This window comes from Calonectris borealis, chromosome 2 (genome assembly GCF_964195595.1).
Source record: "Calonectris borealis chromosome 2, bCalBor7.hap1.2, whole genome shotgun sequence".
Lineage (NCBI taxonomy): Eukaryota > Metazoa > Chordata > Aves > Procellariiformes > Procellariidae > Calonectris > Calonectris borealis.
The window spans coordinates 148,505,363-148,528,901 of NC_134313.1; the positions used below are offsets into that span (position 1 = coordinate 148,505,363).

The window sequence follows — 23,539 nt, forward strand, 5'->3', positions numbered from 1 at the left end:
TATGGAACAGAGCTGTACTAAGAAAAACGCTGTCTGCAAAAAGAACAAATCTATTAAAGAAGAGAGGCTATGAAAAAATCCTGCATGTCAGCATGTAACTCAACATAGCACACTCCTGCAAATACTCTTAAACAAGTAAGCTTAGTGCTGGCAACTCTAACGTTTGACTTTGCAACCTCAATAATGTTCTTTGAATGTAGTAATTTTGAATATAACTAATAAATGAGAAAACAAACTAAAACTGCAAAAGAAATGAATATATAAAAACTATTAGCACTCCTCAGAACTCTAAGTCACTGAGGAAGCCGAAGAAAAATATAGCAAATTACTCAAGGTCAGTGGTATCTTATTCTATGGATGCTTGTGTTGCTGAAAGACAGTAAATTGATCTGATGTGACGGCTGCAGGTCAAGCTCCTTCGCAGGTAGTAACAGCTACACTTTCTTGCCTGTCTTTCTTTACAAGGGGAATTCTGGTGAATTTATTTCAGGCTTAATTCTGGTTGACCTGTGTCCAACATACTGGTATTGCTGAGTCTTGTTCCTTGACTCCCTCTTCTCTACAAAAACAGAAAATGAAGTAATGGACCAAGGGCTAGGACTGCCTTTTCTAGAAAATAGAGATGAGTTAAAAGATCATTAACTGAAGAGTTTGATTACTCCTGAACAAAGAAATATCTGTATCTTCTGAGATTCTCTTTCTGTCATCAGCTGCAAATGTGCGGAAGGGAGAAATCAAGCCGCTCAAACACTGAGAACCACTAACAGACCTCCTAAACTGGCAGGATATGTTAACTTACCACAGTTGTGAGTAATGCTGGCTGCTGAGTAAGTAAATAGTTTCAATGTTAAACAAAGGTATTCCTTCATTGCCATTCAGTAATAGAGCATTTTCTCATGCCAAAACTTTTTTCTTAGTTTATGAAGATAAACGTAACCACAGAAACTGGCTCTTATAAATATAAAAAACTATGGACATTCAGAGAAATTCAGAGTTAGCCAAATAACAAGAATCAATCCTAAGAATTCAGCAGTCTAAAAAAAACCCACAAAATAAAAAGCGATTAGTCCCCAGTAAAAAAACATTATTGGCATTTCTGAAGAATGATGTAGAAATGGGTACTTTGCAGCACATACCAAATTCCAGAGGGAATCCATGAAGATTTGCTATTTCTCTTGGGGTAAAGTACCTCAGTTTTAGTGTTGACAATTTCATAAGCTTCTCTTCTTCTGGTAACTCCTCAATGCGTTTAAACACTGATTCAAGCTATGAAGAATATCCAAAACAACAGGTATCACTGCTGCAGGCCAAATATGTAAAATTTAACACTCACATCTTAACAGAATATTTCTTTGATTATCAGAGTGCCAAAGAAAATAGTGTGTTTTGCCTGAAAGTATGATTGATGTTGTATTTTTGCAGCCAGTATCTCAACACATAGACTTGCAAGAAAGAAATCAATGTTGCCATGAGGGCATTCATCATTTCTTCCTCCAGTTACAAGCTACACCAATACTTAAGAGGCAATCAAAGAACTATAAACATTTGTTAATGACAGGATAGTGACTTAATATAACTCAGTAGCAGACCATCCACGCAAATTAAGCTGTATGGATCTAGCTGTTCTAAAACATTCGCTTTGACATAATCCTGAGTTCCAAAGCTGCATTCTTCTTATGCTTAGAAATGCCACATAATACTAGTGAACAGCACAGAAGTGCAGGAGGCGGTGCTTGTGTACACAACAGGCTTTGTGAAAAGTATCTTGGAATGATGATTCACCAATACATTTATTTTTACCTTCCCCAATGCCAAAACATCACTTTGTGGTGAACTCAGTATCAACAGTAGAACTTTTCAAAATACTACATCTTCCCAGATAAATAATACTTTTGAAATTCAAACATGCTAAACATTTGAAAATATTCATTGGATAATCTGTGTATAAAAAATGGCCCTACATTCACGACACTGTACTGTAGTTTATCCATAGAATTAGTAATTTTTAATGTTTTCACATACCCCTGTGAAACCTCTGTATGACACTACAGATAATAAAATAATAGCTACTCATAATCTCCACAGAGAGAGGCACACATATAATCTTGATTTAAACAAACTGTTGTTTAGGAATGTGAAGTAAATCAATTGGAAACTCAGATGCCATGAAATTTTAGTTTTAAAAGCTTTTTTGTTATAATATTCAGAATAACAAAGCAGAAGACAGGAAAAAAAAAACTTTTAAAACAAGTAATTCTCATATGTTAGTCTACTCATTCTTACCTGTACATCTACTGCTGTCTGCAGAACTGAGCCTGTCCCTTCTACATAGTGTCCATACCTTGACAACAACAATTAACAATCTTAAATTAATATTTTCATTGGACCTCATAGTACTGACAACTGCAAAGATGCAGGGAGGTTACTTAGGTTCCTTTGCTTTGATGAACAAATCGCCTCCTGGATAGATAAAGCAAAAGGCCTTGTTATTAACAATGTTAACCCTTGGAGTGCAGTAGCCTCTAAACACGCTCTCTGGGGATGAGTCTGCAATCAACGCACAAGGGTTTATCCACACTAATGCCTTATATAAGGCAACCAGGCAACTATACAAGGCCAAGGAATTCAAGCATAGCATCATCAGAAAGGGTCATCTACATTGCACAAGCCAATTTTACATTAAGGGAAAATGTTTTAAAGGCCAAATGGCCCCAGGGGTTCAAATCGGCTCTCTGTATTCAAAGAAGGACAATTAGTGTGAGCCTTCAGCTTTTATATCAATCCATTAGGAACAAAGTGGTTCAGTCAGGTTTAACTTTTGGTTGCTTGTGGATTTTCCATAGAGGGAAGGGATGGGGGATGGCCAGGCACCTATGCAGAGCAGTAGAAGAAAGAAAGAAAAAGAAGAAAGACAGAAAAAAATTAAATCCAACTAAACAGTAAGCAAACTTACATTCTAAAACCATATGATAGCTTTTTTGGATGCTTTGTGGTTGATTGCATAACAACATATTTACTCTGTAGTCTCTTCCAGGCTATCATTTAAACGTAATTATGGGCTTTCAGAAACATGCTCTGCTGGTCTAACTATGATAGTATTTGAACATCCTGAACAGAAAGAGACTGAGTCAAGTCAACAGATGGCTTTTGCACAGTGGAAGAGCTTCAGAAGATCCCCTGCATTAAAGCGATGTGGTCTGCATCAACCATTAACAGATACTATTCTCTAGTTTTATCTGTGCATCTGTAAAGTCAGTTGCAAAGGTCTTTTGCTCCATTTGGCGCCCATTCTAAAGGAAGGCGCTGGAACAATTTTTGTTTCAAGCCTTTCTAATTCCACAATGAATAATGGAATAGTCTCCCTTCAGCACAGACACAATGACCCAATACGGCACAATCTTGAGAATTTCTTCTTCAGTCAGAAAAGCTTGCGAGTAGTTCTGCCAATATCAGTGAGAGCAACACTCATTTTAAAATCAAAGATTTTGCAAATCTTCCTTAGGATCCAAACAAAAGGCCCTAAATACTGATACAGATTAAAAACACATGGAATCGAACCGTGTTGTAAACACATCACCTTTAATTGGTTAGTTGCATTCTGAAAATTCCCTAATACCACGTTTAACAATGTAACACACATAGAACTGAGGAATCCTGATCTTCTTATGTAGCATCTGATCGTATTTCAGATGAATGTATCTGAGCCAAAATAAATAAATGAGGATAAATTTCAAGTGGTATTTTAGAGTTTTATTGCGGGAAAAGAATCTTTTAATAGGATCCATGTTATATAAAATACTCCAGTCTAAAAAATTGGCACTAGAGTACAGAACTCCTCACAAAAAAAATCCAGTTGGTGTAAAAGTGGTTTGGGGGCGGGGGGGGGGGTTGATTTTTTAACACAAATGTGGGCAGATGGCCAATGTTAGCTGGATTGTTATTAATTATTATTGCAGCTGCTGACTACAGAAAAATTAACATTCCTACCTTAGACTCAGAACATAATTAAAGACGGGATTTTTTGCCACAGTAAAAAATGATGCATTGATTTTCTGACATTTGATTACCAGTTATAATGAAAGAATCTGGCTTAAGAAATTACAGTCTTAAATTTTCATCTGACTCAAGATTTTTTTTTCCCCTCTCTTTATTTCTGAAAGCTTTCCAAAAAAACCCTCTCAGTTTCATACACAATATATTATTTCTGGCTATATTGTGTCCTGTATTATAAATAAGAAAAAGGTAATTTCCACAATGCTAGAGAGAGTTTCTGTAACTAATATTACACTATTTTAGAAGGTATTGCTTCTCTTGTCAACAGCACATCAAGAACATACTCGTAAGAGAAACCATTTGTATTGTAGTCTCAAGGAACTCAGCAATCATTTTCCAATTGCCTAGGGGTCCAAGGTCGGAAGGGAACGCAGGATCGTCTGCTTGATCTCTCACGCATCACAGGCCATTACATTTTGCCCTATACTCCACCAAAGCCTTTCAGAAGACATACTGGTATGACAAAGGCAAAAGGCAAAAAACTGATGAAATATCAGTGTCTGAGATCCCTGAATTAGCAAGGACTGGAGAAGCCATACCCAGATTATCCTCATCACACGAACCCTGCTGGAAATATCTGAAGATCAATCGTAGAACTGAGGGAAATTTTTCTCCCAGTCTCAAAGCTGATTATCAGTATGACTTATAAGAAAGACATCAGACAGGCATCTCAGCAGAGGGATTCTCTGTACTACTTGGAGTACTGTTCTGTACTTGGAGTGCTGTTCTGCTCCATTCAGTGTCCTCTTTCATAAATCTGATGCTTCGGAGAAACATAAAAACAGAACTCTTAGAACACATACAGCAGCAACTTATTCTTGGCCTCAGAACGTGTCCTGGATGAAGCCTGAGATGTTGATTATAATCTTTCTCTTACTGCAGAGCTGTAAATTATATGACCACATTGAGAACCATGTTGGAAACCTTCCTTCCTAAAGGCTCTTAAAAAAGGGAACAAAGACGGTAAATCAGATTCCTACATTTTGAGCCAAGAAGAACTACCACAACTATCTGGCCTGGCTCCTTCCACATCAGCAGAAGGGCAACAGTCACGTTCCATGTCAGATTTCCCACCACTATATATAAAGACTTCATAAGAACTACTCAGGAGCCTCCTTCAATCTGATTTTGATAAACATGACCACAAACTACCATGACGTATTCTAGTGAAACCACAAGTGGCCAATTTATTTTTGATGACACTTAAGGCATACATGAGATACATAAGAGATCATTCTGGCCTAAGGTTTTTATTTGACTATTCTAGTTAAGAAACAGATCCCATGAGATGCTGACTCTCCCACAACTCAAAAAAGTGAGGACAGAAAAGGTATATGTCACTGAAAGCTGGGGGAAGGGCTTTTCTGTTGCACAAATTTTGAACTTTTGAAATTCTATCTCTTCTCAGCTTTTTTATCGTCAAAAAGTTGAAATCACAAAATTTGCAGGAACTCTGTCAATCTGGCAGTCTAATTTCTACTAATTAAAAAAAGAAGATATAATTCGCTTTAACTCATCAACTAAGCCATTTTGTTTAAACATTCTGAGAATTCCAAAAAAACAATCTAATTTGAAAATTTCACCAATATTAACATTTCCCACAAACATCCAGGCTCCAACCGGCATTTTCCAATACAAATGCATTCAGTGGAAAAGCTCCTGACTGATTGTCTGCGGGGTTTTAGAACACTCAACAACTTCCAGAAGTCAAACTTAAAATTGCAAAGTACGAATCAGAAAACTACGAGACAGAAAAGCACTGATGTTCTGTTCCATCAAATATGATTTGTAATGCACCAACCTAACTGGTTTTATGACATATGGGCAATCCACAGCTATTCTGACCTACACAGCTGAAAAATCCAAGAAATCAATAAAATGTACAGTGGAGACAGTTTTAATGAGGAATGGATCTGTCATGCATGACACTTTGTAACTTCATTGAGCAATATAAAAAAATTCATTAATGAATCAGTACTATACCAGTCTACTGGAACCATATTTCCGCAGGGGTAATTAAGCTTCTGTGAAGGTCAACAACAAATGGCACTGTCTTTTGTGAATGCCTTTTTGGAGTGGGCATATGATGTTCTGCCAGACAGATTCTCATGCTGGCATTCCACTGGACCAGGAAGCACACTATATAAGGAGATTTTTTTTTTTCTTCCAGAGGCCTGTTTTTTTTTGATGAAATGGCTCTCCTTGTTTTTACAGTACACAAGCAAAAACACACTTAAAATTTCAGGACATGATTCAGCAAGACATCTTCTTTGCAACTTACCCTTTTGTAAAGCATGTGGATCTCCGGCAGGTGGGCTTAACAATGTCTAACAAGAAAGCATAGCGCAGTAAGGACTTTGGTGGTAAGAAATACTGACTCATTTCTTCATTTTCCTCTTCCAAGAAATCTTTTAGCATTTGAATAGAGGAATCATTGTTCTGACCATGTTTCCTTTCAATTTCTTCTACTGTTTCAAGCTTAAAAAGAAAGGCCCCTTTTGGTAAACTCTTCTTGCTTCTGCAATCAGGACCAATGTTTGGATCCGGATTCTTCTCTTCAGCAGATAAGGAAGAACTAACTTCACCCACTTTGTCAGTGACTTTGTCCTTGAGTAAGTCTTCTAGATCCTGATCTGGGAATCTTGTCAATATCTAAGAACAAATTTTGAGAAAAAAATTAAAGAATTGTATTTGATAAGCAACTTGACAGCAGACTCTGCAGTTAGTAAAAATTCCTTCAAAGATGCTCAGAATAAAGCAAGTAACCATTCAATGTTATTTTCACTAAGGTTTCAAAAAATGTTAGTATCAAGATGATGCTAACCAGCAATGATGTCAGGAACAACTGCAAATAATTGCCTTTGCAAAAAGACCTTTCCAAGTGTGTGAAAAAGGTAGCAGAATGCATTGTTTTCTCGCCCACTATCAGCCACTGTCCCCCAATAGTTTAAAGCCATCTAAGCCACTGGTATGCATTGCAGTCCTTAGAAAACTCAGTATCCAGGCTGAAAAAGAGAGACAGAATTTAACTTTTCTGTTGATATCACTTATCTCTCTCTCCATTCCTCAAACACACCACTAAACTGAAAATTTAACCCTCAATCTTCATGAAACAAAGCAAATTCAAGCAACACTAATAGACTCACCTGACCAGGAGCTTGAAAGGAAAATGGTTCTTGGTGAAGCTTTGCAATTAGAAAATATCGCAGCCTAGAATTGGGAATGCCAAGCTGTAAGCAAAATCCGTAAGCCTTTAGTCCATGTGATAAAGAGAGAAAAAGTGTCTATAGTGTCATACAAATTATCTACCATTATACACAGTAATAGAACTATGCCACACTAATATATTTTGCAACATCACAGATACCAGTATTTACGGATAATACCTAAACACTTATAACTTCCATATCTAGGTATTTTCATGGAAACAAGCAGGGAATTATTCTTTGTACCTCATGGTTTTTAGTTTCTCTGTAAATGAATAGGAATATAAATACGTGAGGCAAGAAGAAAAACGACATGCATCATGATTTCTTGGGACAGGTACTATCTGTTTTCTATAAAAAAGCAAAAAGGTGTCTCCTTGCCTTTCTGAACAAGGAATTATAAGACATCTAACAATGAAACAAACGCACCAAAACTGGTTTTCAAGCTACCCTCTATCAGCTTCTCTCAGATATGTACAGTACTTCACTGACTCCGTTTAGTCTTGCACAATCTGAAATCTCTCTCAATTCTTTTTTCAGTTGCCAGGGAAACATGCAAACAAAGCCCCTCCTCCCACAAACGACAGAGTCACATTTTCTGTGCTGTGAAATTCACAGGCATCAGCACTTCTGAAGCAATGAGGCTCCTGCAGGGAAAACCACCTTCCTGGTCACGGTGTAAATTCATGCCTTCTTAAAAAATATCAAATGGTAGCAAAGCAATATGGGAACTAGGATCTGAACAATAACAGCAGTATTATTATGCCAGTATACTGATAAAAAATCAAAAGTTATGCCAGATGGTTTTCTCATTCAGAAGAGCATCTTCAGCTCTGGGCATGACTCTTTTCTAATACAATAGATCATTTCCAAATGTTCTTAGGCTCAGTGCAGTTTGAAAAGTTAAATAATATTAGAGCAATTTTAGTACTCACACAGGTTGGAGACAAGAGAAATTCTTGATATTTAAATCCACATGTTTCTAGTGTTCGCAAAAGTTCATTTCTGGCAGTGAAAAGAATCAAAAAGCAATTACTTCCTTTAGGCCCCTTTTTATCCCAAATAAAAACACATTAAATGCCACACCTTAAGTACCAAGACATTCAGCACATTCAGTGAAAGAACTGGACAGAGAATTACAGATATGAAGTCATCCATTTCTGAACTTGAGGAGACAACATGCAAAGTTCAGTGTTACTGTAGCCAAAAATGACTATTACACATTACAGATATCTCACACCTACTTCAGTGCAAACACCCCTTCAAAAAATATCCCATCTCTAGGAGAGTACTTAATGTGTCAACAAGGAAAATAATCAGAGGGCAAGACATTCTCTTTGTTGTGAATTATAAAACAGGAGATTAAAACCACTACAAATAGCTCACTACTTCCTCACGCACATGGCATCAGCTACGCTTAACAAAAGGGCTACCTCAAGGCATGACGAAAATTGGTGGCTTTGATAATAACAGTGAGGTAGGACTGTACTTTATAAACAATGGAAAAATCACTGAAATGGAAACCTTCATAAAAAGAATTGTCTTTTCGATTCCATGCAGACTGCACTAGGCTGGAACTATAGAAAAAGCACGAGCTGTGACCTATACCTAGTACTGTGTATGACACTGCATCCCAAGTGTCGTAAGAGAAAGCAAGCGTTCTGACTGGGGTGTTTTCTGAACTACAACTTGTTCCAAACACTGGCCAGCAAGTCATAGCCTAGGGAACTGCAGGGTCTACAGCAGCAGCCTGCACCTCCAACAAAGTGTTCAAGTGTTCACAGAGGACTGCTGAACACTGAACCAGTGAGAGAGCTGAACATATGTCCCAGCTGCCTGCCATATTCATTAAGGAGCATGATATGCAGGGTGGCTGCTCTCTTGGTGCTTTAAGGAATGCTGTGGAAAGATCCTACTTTATTACAGCAAGAAATGAGAAGGAAGACTGCAACCCACTGTCTCCTGCTTTGCCCACAAGAAAGGAGAATGTCCTGCTGTCATTAGGTAACCTTATTGACAACTTTCCTCTTCCACATTTCAGAAGAAGATTACATACAGTCTTCATACTGTATCTCTGGACCATTTGATGGCAATCCTGAACCACTGATAATCCACTATCAACAAAGGTACTGAAGAAAGCCCCTATACTGTACTGTGATCTTAACACTAGATACCATGAGCTCTTGTAACGGATAAAAACCCAAAACCTCTGAGTGCTATACCTATTGTTATTTTTCTTTGAAAATTAATATTGACCCTTTCTAAAGGACACAGGATCATCAAATAAAATCAATGGAGGCAACTTGTTGTAACATATTTTATCCGCTTAGAGAAAGAAAGACTTATTTAGCAAGTTCCTTTCACAATCTAAGATTTTCATTCCTAAATTAAAACAGTATGTTTAACTCACAGCTGCTAGCTGTCCCATCTCATTCTATTTTGTTAATTTAAAGTCTAGGAAATAAAAATCCTGCTTTCCCCTTCTAAAGAAAATGTCCTTTATTAAAAACTAAAACCTGCATAAATTAGACTTTACCTCGCAGAAGAGCATTCAAATCCTTTAACATTTTCTAAAAGTAGGTATTTTGGAAGCTTCTGGAGCCTATAAGTTAAAAAAAAAATATCAACACATCAGAGTAACAAGATGTAAACAACATTATATTCATCCACAGATTTGTTTAGCTACAAGAAAGACCAAAGTATTTCCACATCATGCTAGCTGTTGAAGTTTAGCATCCTTAAAAAAATGTACCTCAACTTTCAAGATTGCCTAGATCAAATAATTCCCAAGTGAATTTAAAATGTGGACTGCTAGTAATTATAAAAAACAACAAAAAACACTTATGGATGTTCAGATGGACTGCCGTACCCTCCTGTACCCCACGCATGTTCTTCTGAAAATGCTTACCACGTTCATTTCCTAAAGCATAATATGATTATTCAATAGATTGAGTTTGTAATAGGAAAGATAATTGTCAGTGGAAAAAAGATCACTATTTAGCCATTGAACAGAAAACTTTTTTTTAAAGTGCTTAAACCTGAAATCAATGTCAAAATGTCACATCAACTTTAGTGATAACACATCAGAACCAGTAATCATCTAATTGCTTTAAGAAATATGACATGTTTAGAGCTCAAACTGCAGACATTCTCAATTTTCTATACTTAACTTCTTCATTTTGATGGGGGGCAGGGGAAGGAGGCGCCTGATGTTTGGCAAGATCAGTGCAGAGGTCTGGAAATAGGCTCATTCCAAAAACCGCATATTAAACCTCTGGAGAAAGGAACATGCCCAAACTGTGCCAGGGACCATTCTAACAATTTAGAAGCAGAGATGATTCAGTTTCAAGTCTCTGGGAACATTCCCTGGCACTGATTAATTCTCTGGTAAGGCTAATGTAGACATAGTATGTCAGCCACACATTGGGATCTCAGAAGAACATATAGAAACAGGATACTAATGCCAGCAGACAGCAGCTCCATGCTTATTTAAGTCTGTAAGTGACTTTGGACTTCCACTGGTACAAATCACAGCAGAATTTGTTTTAACACGTTCTTAACTATCATCAGTTAAAGACATTCACATGAAGAATTAAAGAACTAAAGCATTTCACAACAAATTGGAAAATGTACAAGATACTATGTCAAATCTAAAAATACTAAAAATAATAGGGAAAAAAAAATACTGAACTGAAAAAAACAGCAGCAGCCAAATTCCCTGGAGAGGAATGGAGAATATATCTGTTGGTATGTTTACCCACGCTCAGCATCATCATCACCTACTATGAAACTTATTTTTAAAGTAATGAATCCAGAGCACAGCCTGAAATGCAAGAGCTCATACAGGATCAACAGATCACAAGACAAGTAATCACTATACAAAGAGTATGTGTAAAGTACTTGGCAGGTATTATCATTACAAATGTATCTGTAAAAGTAGCACTTTGACGTCTTAGCATCAGATTTCCCTGGGTTATGGCTTGGACACGATAAACAGACAGTATCTGGACCATTTAGGTCAGACTTTGTTTGCCCCCTGGGTGCTCCAAGGATTTCCCAGGTCTTTCCAGATCTTGAAATTGTCCTTTCCATATCTCTAATACTTGTCTTCCCAAGCAATCTTTGAGCCTCATTTCAGCAACATTTCATTATAAAAGGCTGAACGTGAAATAGGAACAGCCAAGGGACGAGAAATTATTTTATAGTTTCCATAAACTGAATGCATGCCATACCAATTTAGAATGCAAAGTGATAATTCCTATATTAAGAATTTCCCTTTTTTGGGCTGAAATACTCCATACTCAATGTCTGGCAAACATGTCATATCCAGAAAACACACAAACACTATCTCAGTAAAACATAAATCTATTGGAACTGAGAAACTCTGCAGAAGCCACCATCTTGAACATATTACAGACTGCTTACAGTAAGTACTGCCTCAAGAAACAACCTGCCCAAGGGAGATAAGAGACGTCAACAGGGTCTCATGGGGCGTTGAGATAAAGTGCCACAGCCAAGCCCAGGTCCTTTGCATCATCGTGACGAAAAACATATGTCCTGCAGTGTCTAAAGCTTTGGTTTTGAAAAGGAAAATCTTCTGCCCTTTATCCAGCTAAGCCCACAGCAACCAAGAAGTAACCTTTCCATATTAATGCACAACAGTGTCCCAAAAGCAGCACCCTCTTAACTGTGTCTCAGTTTAATGGAAAGGAATACTGAGGTCAGGATTCCCTTAAGGATAAGGAAGGTACTATTATTCTGACAAATTAGGAACTTATACACTATCTGCTGTTTTTAATTTATCATTTTGAAAGGTCGGTCTGCAGGACTGAGTTACATTCCTTGTTCCAGAAAAGACATCCTTTGCAACTTCTGGAAACCCACGTTATCTCCCTATTTTTGTGCCTCTGCTAGAAGCGGGGGAGTAATAATAATCTTTCTTTTTACCTATTAATTGTCTAACTTACTCGGCTACAGAATCTGTATTGCATTCTGTTTTGTGTTCTCTGCCACAGATTTCTTAGGCGATCCCAGCCAAGCCACTCAGCCCTTCTGCGTCTGTGTTCTCTATCTGCTGATGACAAGGGCAAAGAGATGGTCCCATTTAATGTTGCTCGCTGCAAAAAAGTTGTTTCTGGAAGAACGATGAAGACGTTCTTCTCGCAGTAGTAACAGCAGTTTGAAAGAAAGCCTATTGTTGGTACTGGTTTCCTTCTGTGCAGACAGCATTCATTTAAAAAAAAAAAAATTAAGAAAAAAAGAGCGCCAGCCAGACTTTTTTTCATCCTCCTCCAACTCTGAGAGCAAGATTAACCAGTGAAAGAATATACAGAGAGCAGCTCTCTCAGTCTCCAGCAGAAGCAAGACTGCCAGGTAAGCGTCTGGTGGACTGTAACTAATGCAAATTCCCAGGCTCATACCAATTGGTACCCAATGGACGTCTCATTCCAGTAGCAGAGATTTCTGCTGGATAACCTCCCTGAGCAACTGCTTGCTTCACTTCCCCAGGAAGGGTTCTTACAGTGCTATACATCTCTTCCCAAAAAAGACTACAAGCATTACTTGGCGTCAATTTTAACACTCTCAGTAAGAACAATTTAGGTCAGCAAAAACCACTTTGTTTGGATTTACTGTTTCAAAATTTAATGCATAAATAATACAAATAATTATGGCTATTTTATTAGGAACTGAGGTCTGACCAAGCAAAAATGATAGATGAACACAAAGACAAGGACACTGTTCAGACAGTGCAGTGCTATTCAAATTTTTTAGTATTACTACTTAAAACAAGAGATTGTACTACAAACCAAAAATACACAAGCTGCCCCAAGGTATCTAGAAGCAGCACCAAAAAGACAGAATAGACACTTTAAGAAAGAATAGAAGGGAACGGAAGATGTATTGTATTGTGCAGTCAATAACATATTTAAACAAACTCTTTCAAATGTTACCTATTCAAAAGGTGATTAAATGTTGAATCAAAGCTTTTTCAACCTGGTAATTCAAACAATTTTCACGTTTCCATGATGCCCATTAGCAAACTATTATATTACCTACTCCTGCTTCTAAATAAAGTCAGTGCAAGTTTGATGTTGAACTGAAAATAAATAACTCAACTTGTTTCATTTATGATATAGCCACAGTTTAAACAGATACACAATAAAAAAGAAAACCAAACAATGAAAGCATATACAGTAACTATGAGATGATAATGGCATTAGTAAAATACAAGTATTTAAGTTATATATGATCACGTGAAAACAAACAAGTAATACAATACAATACTAACAGTATCCCTGTAAAACATTATAGATGACTTGTCTCGCTGCAATATAAAACACCTACTTAGTTACATCAAAGACTTAAGAACTGAGGTAGAAGTTCATTTATACCTTGGAAGAATATCAAGGATATAGAGAAAGCTCTTTGTCCGTGGATCAGATACATCACCTTGCAGGCCAATTCTAAGAAAGAATAACGAAACACCTGTATATTACTTGGAGCAGACTGACATTTGACTTGCATCTTTCTACAGAATGCTGACACTTTTTGCTTTGAGTTTCAAAAAGGGATTCTGCAAAAGCATTGTGTACAGACATGAGGACCTGCTCACAGAGGCAGTGTCCTAAGAAATGCTCTAAGGAATGAAAGTCTGCCCTGGAATCCATCAGCTCACAGTGAGATTAAAATCGAAGCATTCAGTAATGAAACCCACTCCCCAGTCTGCAAAGCATTTAGCATTCTGGTCTTGTCCAGCAAACCCCTTGAACGTACTTGGCTCTGAAAGAACAAAAAAAAAACCCCACTGAAGTTCCTGGGAATACCAAGCTATTTTATATGGAATATATTAAATTATTTCTATGAATTAAAGCCTCAGTGCTCACCATTTTGCAGGATTGAGCCCCATATGAATAACTTTGTAACCAATTTTGTAACATTAAACTGGACAGCTCATGTAGGTTTGTTGTGGTTTAACCTGGCAGGTTAAATAAAAACAATAACATAATAGAATGATTCCAGGCTAGTGTTCCTCTAACTTATACTTGTATTAGCTCTTAAAAAGAACAAAGCCTTGCTAGAAAAGCTTTAGCATGTCTCTAAATTAATTAGTCATACAAAGATTTTTTTTTTCCACAGTATTATAAAAGAAAAAAATTTGAAGGAATGATTCCTATATACATCATAGGTTTGCACAGATTTTTATAGATCAGCACCACTTTGGAGGGATTTCTTTTTAATCTTAGAACATTCATTGAAATATACTTTCTTACACAAGCAGTTTCATCACCATCAACAGAATTTTTCATGAAGCTACTACTTTGCATGAGTACAGTTACTAGAATCTTACCTCCACTGGTCACTGCTGTCAAACTATACGAATTTGAAACTAACCTGACAAGCAACATCACAGTAAGTTCAGTTCTTGATTAGCAGATATTTCTCTATACCATGCACAAAATTATTTCAAAGCCGTTATCCTCCTATTTTTGGCTAAAATAGAAATATTCCTCAGAATAAACTACTTGTGTGCACGTGCAATTTTCAAAGTATAAAAAAAAACAGATTACACTCTTAGTCTCAGGCAGAAGTGAGAAATTTCAATCCTCCTTCTGGATTTGCCCCAGAGAGCGATTAGATAGATACCTACAGGGAAAGAAAGCACTCCTAAACAGCAAAATCTTTTAAATTCACTGTTACAGGAACAATGCAAAATAGGTGCTGTAAGAAGCTTACTTAATTTCAACTGAATTAAAAGATACATTACAAGAAATGTGATCAAGAATTAAGATTCAAATTGCTGCATTTCTTCCACTTCAGTAAATCTCACGGTGAATAGGGCTACAACATTGTTGCTTAGGAAGAGAAAGATACACAGGTGAACCACACATTGCGTCACTCTTGAAAACATTTCTCCTTTAACAGCACATACTGTAACAACTGCACTTTTCTCCAAAGGTTGCTGTATCTACCTTGTAAATGGCTGACAGGGAGGACTCATCAAAATCATATCAAAAGATAATCTGTCAAATTCTTTCAGTGTTATGCCCTGAATAAGGAAAAAAATAGAAGAATTTTGAGTGTTGTAAACTGTAGGAAATTCTCAAGTCATCTTGACCAAACTACCCCTCTTACTTTCACTATATGCTTCATCTAGCAAAAAACTTGCTAATCTCCCATTTGACCTAATAATTTCATTCTTTTCTACCTTGGCTAACCATACAATGCAAATATACATTTCGTTGCTTTGAATATGAATCAAAAACACTAATGATGTTAGCATCTATACATAATCTTGAGGCTTTTATCTACTCATTCTTTCAGAAGACGTGTAGTGGTTCTTTCAGTAGATCACATCAAAATACCAACTAGTTATTTCCTCCAAATGAAGCATCATTATTCAGATATGAAGACTTTGTACATCAAAAACAAAAAAAAAATTAACATATCCAGAACAGGTGAAAAAATATTAGATCTTCTCAAAAGACAAAATATCTGAACAGAAAACTAGCTCAAGTGTTAACATGGTCATTTTTACAGGTCCAAACTGTGAGTTTTAACTCTTAGGAGCTCACTACCAATGCAACCTGTAAAGTTTACTTCATTTTAGCTTTTGCCGAGTAAAAATCCCTCAAAGATACTATACGGCTGAAAGCTCTACTCTGCAAAAATATTTATGTTCAGAGAAGAATGAATTAGTCTGTGGTATGAACTAATTACACAGGTAGAAGCTCCTCCAGACTAATTTTAAGCAACACTAGAAGGACAACATACTAAGAGGCCATGAGGAGAGGAGGAGGATAATAATCAAGTAACTATGAGCTAGACAAAGAAATCACCACCTTACATATTTTGACAGATATCTATAAAGCAAATGTAACATAACTGCCCATAGAAACTAGACAAAAGCTGCTATTTTTCCAATAAATTTAAAGAAGGTCTTGCTGACTGTAATCTGCATATTTGCATTTTCCCATATAAAACTTCAAACTATCATTTAGCCTGTTATTATTGAGTACTGAATAAGCAGCTAACCTTTAGCCAGCTGTTTAAGTCTTACTTAAGCTGATGTCTTAAAACAAATTTTACTGTCATGTTGTAAAACTGTAAAAGAAGATTAAAAAGTGTAGAGTAATTTCTAACTAAATCCAGGCAAAACCACATGCTTAGTTTGCCCTTCGATTATTAAAATAGAAGCCAGTTTTACCTAGTTCTTCTTCAAATAATTTGGAAGAGGGACAGAATTCCTAAAATATTTGATGTACTGAGCCCACAAAAAAAATTTAAGACTGTCCCATCCAGTATATTTTTTTGTGTTTTACTGAGCTCAACTGTAACTATAAAACGAAGTCATGCCTCCAAGTAATTTAATTAAATTCTTTCAAAATACATGAAAATATTTTTTTAATCTAAAAGTATGATTTTTGACATTCCTTTATTGCTGGTAAGCATTCCTCTTGACATTCACGTAACCCTTCTTGATGCGATAGTCAAGACTTTTAGGAAAAGTCTCCAGTGTGAGTATCCCTCTAACTTCAACAAGCAACCACAGCACAAGAAATCAAAGTTATTGTAAAACTGCTCTATTCATAACAACATAAATTAAATCTTTTTGTTTCTCTTATTAGTAACAAGGATAGTGAAGACAACTTACGTCTACAAATGCCAGACTAGAGCAAAAAAGACATTCATTACTCACCTCAATTGTCTTTGCCCATAATGGCGTGCTGGGAAAGTTGTGCTTATAAACTTCATTGGCAAGAGTGTTCACATCAACAGCAACAACAACTTCTGCAGATGTGCAGCTTTCTAAAATTAAAAAAGAATTTGAAAACTGTAGTTTCTCTTTACTACTCTTGGAAAAATGCGTTGTTCAGTTGCGTTACAGCTACGCTCAAAAATAAAAGGGAAATTACATGATCCAACTCTGCTGTGTTGCCGTTAAAACTTTATATGAAAAAAATACGGTGTTTCTAATCATATGGCCAATACTTCCCCTCCTTATATATCCAAAAATAAAAGCTAACTGCATACTTCTTAATTTGTAGGTACAGTCACACATAAACTCCAAACAGGGCGCATCTCTACAATGTCCTCACCTGCACTCAGTTGGTCTCTGTGGCCACCAAGTTCCTTAGCTACAGGAACGCAGCCTGAGTCAACCCGCTCAGCCCCCCTATCGCTGCCTGAGACTCTCCAGCCACTGACAACTTACAGGAACTAAATGTGTTATTCTAGAAGTATACCACTTCTCATTGTGAAAAAATGGCACCAATAAATATGTTTGAGGTACGTCTACTCTTGCAATAAAACTTCAACAAGTTGCCTGAAAAACATTTGTGCTTATATTCCAATAAAAGCTTGGGCCTTGAACCCAATTGCTGCCTCCTTTCGGTTCAAGGTCCCCAAAATACCAAATGCTTTGAAGGACAACATTTGGCAGCTCCTCTTCTCTTGAGATCAAAGGAAGTACTTCTGGACACTTAAAGGTGTTATAGAAAAGAAGAGAGTGCAGTGTAACAAACCTACTGACAGCTAAAATCCTGAAAGAAAAATACACTGAAAATAATGTAAATAAGCAATGGTTAATTTACAGAGTAACAGAATAATAGGTTCTACAGAAGCTAAAGACATAAGAAGAACAGTGTTTAATCCACTGCTCATCATGTCACACTATTTATTATTACTAACCACAATGCCTTCACTGAGCTTTTTATCCAGGAAGATAGGCTGTGGTCACTGTTATAGCCGCAGGCAGAAAACAGTACTTCCTGATATACAAGACCAGTTTCAACCACCAGGAAATCTACATTACAGTCACCACTACAAAACCCGAGATGAAACACAAGCAATTTTAAAAAATTTATTGTAAGCCAAAAGAAACAAGGCAAATAGCCACATGCCTTTGAATAGTCTCACAACACGCTCAACTAACATATCGACAAATGACCTTATGAGACATCTTATGAATTACTGCTAGTCAGCTAATTATTTACTGTTTGAGAGGATGAAAAACCAACTATGATGCCCCCAGTAGATTTAATTTTGAGTGATGCAGTTATCACCCATCTACTATCTTTCAGGTTTTCAAGGCCATCTTATTCAAAACTAAGATGAAAAAGAAATCTGGGTATTGGAAAGACTGTAGCAGACATTTTAACAAAGACCAACCTGGTTCTCCTGGATTTACTTGGTGCAGCAGAGGGCAAGAAGAACAGAAGTTTCACAAGAAAAAGATTTACAGACGGCCGCCCATTAAGGGTCAACATACAAATCATTATTTGGAGTTACTGTCTTGACATTTTAACCACTGTTAAAATTGTAACCTAAGTATTAAATACAGGTGTATCCACGAGGACAACAGAATGATTACACCTGAGATTACGGAACAGGTATGTTAACACTGACATCTAGCGTGAAAAGAACATCGCCTTAGCAGATTGACTGTCTCAATTTACAAGCATATTCAGGAACCAACACTTTCATCTTCCTAAAACAAAGCTGTAACACGTAAGTAGTGGGAACAAACTTCAAGTGCTGTTTAAGAGACTGCTTTTCTCATTTATTCTTTCAGTTCTTAAAAGAAGAATGACAAGCTGATCCTTACTGTGTGTTCCAGGCACTCCAGAAGAAAAGAAAAAATAAAAAAATCAAGAACCTCAAGTTATTATCTAAAATAACATATAGTTTAAAAATGGTAATTGGAGAGGCAGGCAGTGTGCTTTCTCTCACACGTCATGATTCAGACGTTCACTCTTTTTACTACCATCAATCCAATCTCCTCCTGCCTACATACAAGAAAAAAGAAGCACTGGGGATTTGCATCAAGGGACTTCACAGGCCCAAATGCCTGGAAATACTGAGAGAGAGCACATAGCTAATAGTAATTTATTGAATCCCCTTGCAATACAATGTTCAGTCCAAACCAGAAATGGCAACCCACATGGAAAAGGGACAGGAACTTTTCCTGAATTATTCCTCTCTTCCCAATTCAAAGACCTGATAATTTTTTCAAAGCTTCTCTCCTTTTCACTCAAAAGCTGTGGCTCTCTTGGGAGTTCCTGTTACAGAACAGACTCCCTCTAAAAGCTGATTAAGAGTATTTGTGTGGAAATACCCTGGAAATGCATGAAGGAGCTCGAGCAGACAAGCAGATCTCACACATCCAACCTAACAAAGAAAAGCTTGTGTAAATTTCAAACAATGCAAAAATGAAACGTTTTTAAAGAACTTCTGAAATTTAAATAACTTCGATGTCAAACTGTGATACTCTGTTTTTCTATAGCATTTCTATTTATTACTTGAAAATGACTGTAGGAATGCATCATAAAAAAGACTGAAAGCAGAATCTAAAAAAAACAGAATCAAGACTGTGTTTAACTATCCCCACTGACAAAAGGCACAAAAGAAACTCAGGAATATGAAAATGCCCCTGAACTGCTGACTTAGTGAGATGTTAAATCAACTCACCAAAATATATAGCAGAACTTCAATACAGAAACAGACACAGCTCTGGAGACTTTTTTTTCAAACAAGTACATCCAATTTTCAAGACAGCCATTTAAGAGAATTACATCTATGCAGAAAACAATTTAATTTTATGCAGACTAAAGAAAAAATAATACACATTTTCTAAGTGAAACTAAGTAGCTACTGGAATACTTGATTTGCAATATTCCTCAACACCACAGTTTTTGAACCAAGACTTCACATTTCTGAAAGAGATGTTGTAGCTCAAAAGGAAGCCACAGACATGATGGGGAAGTTACTGAGGGAGGTATTACGGCTTATTTTTAGGCAGAATAGATTGTAATACTCTCTCTTGGCTGAAAGCAGGTGAACTCAAATTTTTATCATCCTACTAGGAAAGTACTGATTTTGCACTTGAGTCTTAAGACCGCTAGGATCCATATAGCAGAAACTCTTTAAGTGTTATTTAAATTGCCTAAAGACGCAGCAATCAAACTTTGGGTCCCAATTCTCTATTTTGTTGTATACACAATGCTTACGAGCCATTTCAGCTACGTAGCAGTCACTCGAGTGAAAGGGACGCTGTTGTAATGATTGGAAGGTGTAGCATTTGAAACAAAGGAAGACAAGATGTATGCATCAGCTTCTGATTTGGAAAAAACAAACCCAAAGGGTGTCATCCTCAAACCCTGAAAATAAAATCTCTGACATTGCAATATCTGTTCTTTTCCTCTTCAGAATCGACTCCTTTGTCATGCGTTTCTAGCAGACCTTAAAATTAACATAGATCTGTTTATATTCAGCACTGTACTTTTGTCATAGAATCATCAATGTCAGCAGAGCACATGAAATACACGGTGTTACACCAAGGGCAGAGCCCGGCGGATCTCAGCATACTGGAAAATCAGAGCCAGAACAATTATCTATTCTAACAGGTATATGGAAACGGATGGAAAAGGGATGATTAGTCACATGTTTTGTCAGTCCTGTTTCCTTTTAAAACAGAGAGCAAAGATTTCATTTCTGAGTTGTCTGCTCTTGGCTGAAGTGATTAGGATGAACTGCCCATAGCTACAGTCAACACGACTATCAATAAACTTGATACTTGCTTCCTGCAGGATACTCAGCAACTTTTTTCACTGTATTTGTACAGGATTTGTTCATGTTCAGCCATATAAACTAGGTAAATTTACATTATAGCACAACTGGCACCATCTTGTGCTACAAAGGGCTATATTTTAGAGAAGCATTACATCAAAATGAGCTTAGGTGTAAAAACTTGCTCAAACTGACAATATTTTTGTTTTGCATTGTGCTGAATCCTAAAGCTGCTTGCCAGTTTTGTCTCTTTTGCCACTCCTCCTGAGATAGCTATGCTCAGTGTAATTATGCACACCAGTTTATTATGCTGTGCAATTCACAGAGATAATAAAATAAAATTAATAAACAGAGATGACAGAGGACAAGAGACTCAAATTCTTACTCTGTAAAATTGAAATGTAACAATTGCAGAGGAAAAATATCACCAACTTTATCACTGCAAAATTACGGCATTTTTTAAAAGATGTCCTTTCATGTTTTACGCACAGAGACTTTTTTCAGTGACCTGGCAGATTACAAATGCTTGTGGCAGAGAACTGGAACCCATTTTTCATGGGAAAACTGCCTAAATTAATAAGCCAGTTTAAGTTTGTTTTGGCTAGGAATGAGGAAGAGCAGGCTGTTTGTTTGATGGAAAGTTGCTAAGGAAATTAATTTGTAGCCATAGATTTTCTAAAAATAAGACACTGTATTTTTCACTGCAGAAACTCTGCACTTTATATATAAAGAATACATTCACACACACACATATATATATAAAGTATCGTAGGTTTAGACATATATGATCTAAACATCAACCTTTATAAATCTCGCAAAGATGGAGCACAGGGTGGGAAGAAGGAAGAAATGCACTCCCATCTCTTAGCTGCCTCCATCTTTCAAGAGTGTGAATATGAACAGACTCACTGACTTCTGACCTTAATCAAGCTCAACTTTCTAAATTATATCTTTTTGCATGTCTTTGCTGTTAAACTTAAAATACTATTATATAGCATTCAAAATCTAAAACTAGAAATTCTGCATACGCTGAATTATCTACAGCTAAAGTATCAACACAGAGCTAGACAATCCCCAAGATTTTTTTTTTTTTCAGTTTTGGACTGAAATCTAAATTCAGGAACAGCCTTCTTTTCACTGTCACTTTTCACCAGATTCAACTATGTAGCTATGTACTAATAACTTCCACCTACTGTTAATAGAGAAACACTTATAAGAGAGTATAAATTTAATGAATTTATTAAAATTCAATTCTTTCTTACTGTAGGTGAGGACAATCTCAAAACCGACTGCATACTACTTGGTGCCAAATGCATTCTACTTTAATGACAGCTGCCAAAACAATTAACATCCTCATCCCGCAAGCTCAAGTATAGGCTATCTTAAAATTAAGTTTATGAAAGATCACAGCCAAAAAGGGCTTCAAGGTAGAAAAGTCAGTGTCAGATTTGCTAGAAAATACCTATTTGCCAATTGAAAACACTGGCAATTTCACAGAGAAATCGGAAGTTGGACCAGCTCTGCTAAACATAACTGGCCACAAAACTGGCTACATAACACAGCCAGGAACCAACACTGAGCCAGAACTTGCCAGAGCTGCAGAATCCTTTTGTAGAACAAGTAGCTTTCCTAGGGTGCTGCTACTAAAGTATTCCATGTTGCTCTCTTTTCTACATGTTCCTATTATTTTTCTTGGCTGTATAGATTGACTAGAAACCATACCAAGAAAATAAAGTATGATACATAATCTTGCGTATCTGGTTTATGAAAGCACTGGCGAAATGGAAGGCTTTCTTTCAAGCTTCATATTTATATGGAAAAAAACCTTTTAATATTTCTGTACTTGATTTAAATGGAAGATGCCAAACAATCTGCCATTTGCTAAATGATATCCAAAAAATTGTATCAGAGACATTTTCAAATAGCATGGTTTCATATACACATATAGGCCTAAAAGATATAAGAAACCCTATTATTAAAGTACTTCCAGAGGAACATTCACTTTTTTCTGTTTGATTTCCACATAAAAGCAAACACTTAAATACCCTTTCACTTTACTTTGTTCCTTTATAATCTATATAAGAAAACTGAATCCAGATGTCTAAGAGACTTAAAAAGAGAAAACAGCAGAAAGGATCAGAATGCCTGACTATATCAGTGTTCCTGAATGCAATACAATTCATCAAAACCAGTTTTATATAACGACCTGACATTAAATACTTAATTCAGCGCAAATTGCAAAGAAGCTTTTTATTCAAATTGCCTGATTATTAGTTTTAACAACACTCAAAACAAGATATTCATTTAGAGGTGTACAGTTTGGACTTTTTCCAAGACAACACAATGCCTATGGGCTGAGTTCTCATATGTTTCCAAGAAAAATAAGCACCAGATTTGAAAATAGTTATACCAACTGTAATGCAAATAGCATTTTATCTATCCACTTTGCAAATTTCAATTGGTATTTAACCATTTAGTACTAGCTAGGGTCTTTTACACACATAATAATTTAAGTCTCCTCTTATACACAGTCCCTTCATCTATTTTGGCTGGTACCACTACAAAAGAATCTCAGTCTCACTATTCATACTTACTGTAATTTCTTCAGTCAAATGTAAGCCCAGAAGAACAGAAATTACAACATGCACTGACACTGATGCAGTTGTTTTCAGCAAGTTCAGAAACAGTAAGCTTGGAAATAAATTTACCCTTTC

At 36.5% G+C, this 23,539-nt stretch overlaps 1 protein-coding gene and 1 long non-coding RNA gene across 19 annotated transcripts in view; one reads left to right on the plus strand and one right to left on the minus strand.

Annotated features, from left to right (window-relative positions):
* The window catches only part of TRDMT1 (tRNA aspartic acid methyltransferase 1), a 29,854-nt gene that overhangs the window by 4,045 nt on the left and 2,270 nt on the right, over positions 1 to 23,539 (minus strand). For 2 of the 14 annotated variants that reach the window (XR_012672699.1, XM_075143868.1), the window contains exons 2-10: positions 16,957 to 17,066; positions 15,230 to 15,306; positions 13,652 to 13,723; positions 9,796 to 9,861; positions 8,195 to 8,264; positions 7,200 to 7,304; positions 6,335 to 6,705; positions 2,284 to 2,341; positions 1,137 to 1,266 (exon numbers count right to left, since the gene is read on the minus strand). Coding sequence is in view for 10 of the 14 variants with exons in the window: in XM_075143868.1 (XP_074999969.1) it covers positions 1,137 to 1,266; positions 2,284 to 2,341; positions 6,335 to 6,705; positions 7,200 to 7,304; positions 8,195 to 8,264; positions 9,796 to 9,861; positions 13,652 to 13,723; positions 15,230 to 15,306; positions 16,957 to 17,066 (1,059 nt within the window). In the remaining 4 variants the exon portion in view is untranslated. Of the gene's footprint in view, positions 1 to 1,136; positions 1,267 to 2,283; positions 2,342 to 2,456; positions 4,817 to 6,334; positions 6,706 to 7,199; positions 7,305 to 8,194; positions 8,265 to 9,795; positions 9,862 to 13,651; positions 13,724 to 13,935; positions 14,040 to 14,143; positions 14,232 to 15,229; positions 15,307 to 16,956; positions 17,067 to 23,539 lie in introns of those variants that run through there. The other 12 variants (XR_012672701.1, XR_012672702.1, XM_075143879.1 and 9 more) reach the window with 11 other exon arrangements.
* Positions 11,710 to 22,656, plus strand: LOC142079527 (uncharacterized). 5 transcript variants are annotated; one of them, XR_012672705.1, is made up of 6 exons: positions 11,710 to 12,006; positions 12,275 to 12,632; positions 14,539 to 14,669; positions 16,886 to 17,546; positions 18,341 to 18,767; positions 18,877 to 20,445. It is a non-coding gene; the product is annotated as an uncharacterized LOC142079527 (long non-coding RNA). The 5 variants fall into 5 exon arrangements; XR_012672707.1 differs by lacking the exon at positions 14,539 to 14,669 and adding an exon at positions 22,093 to 22,656 and having other exon boundaries at positions 11,720 to 12,006; positions 17,306 to 17,546; positions 18,877 to 20,662; XR_012672703.1 differs by lacking the exon at positions 14,539 to 14,669 and having other exon boundaries at positions 11,713 to 12,006.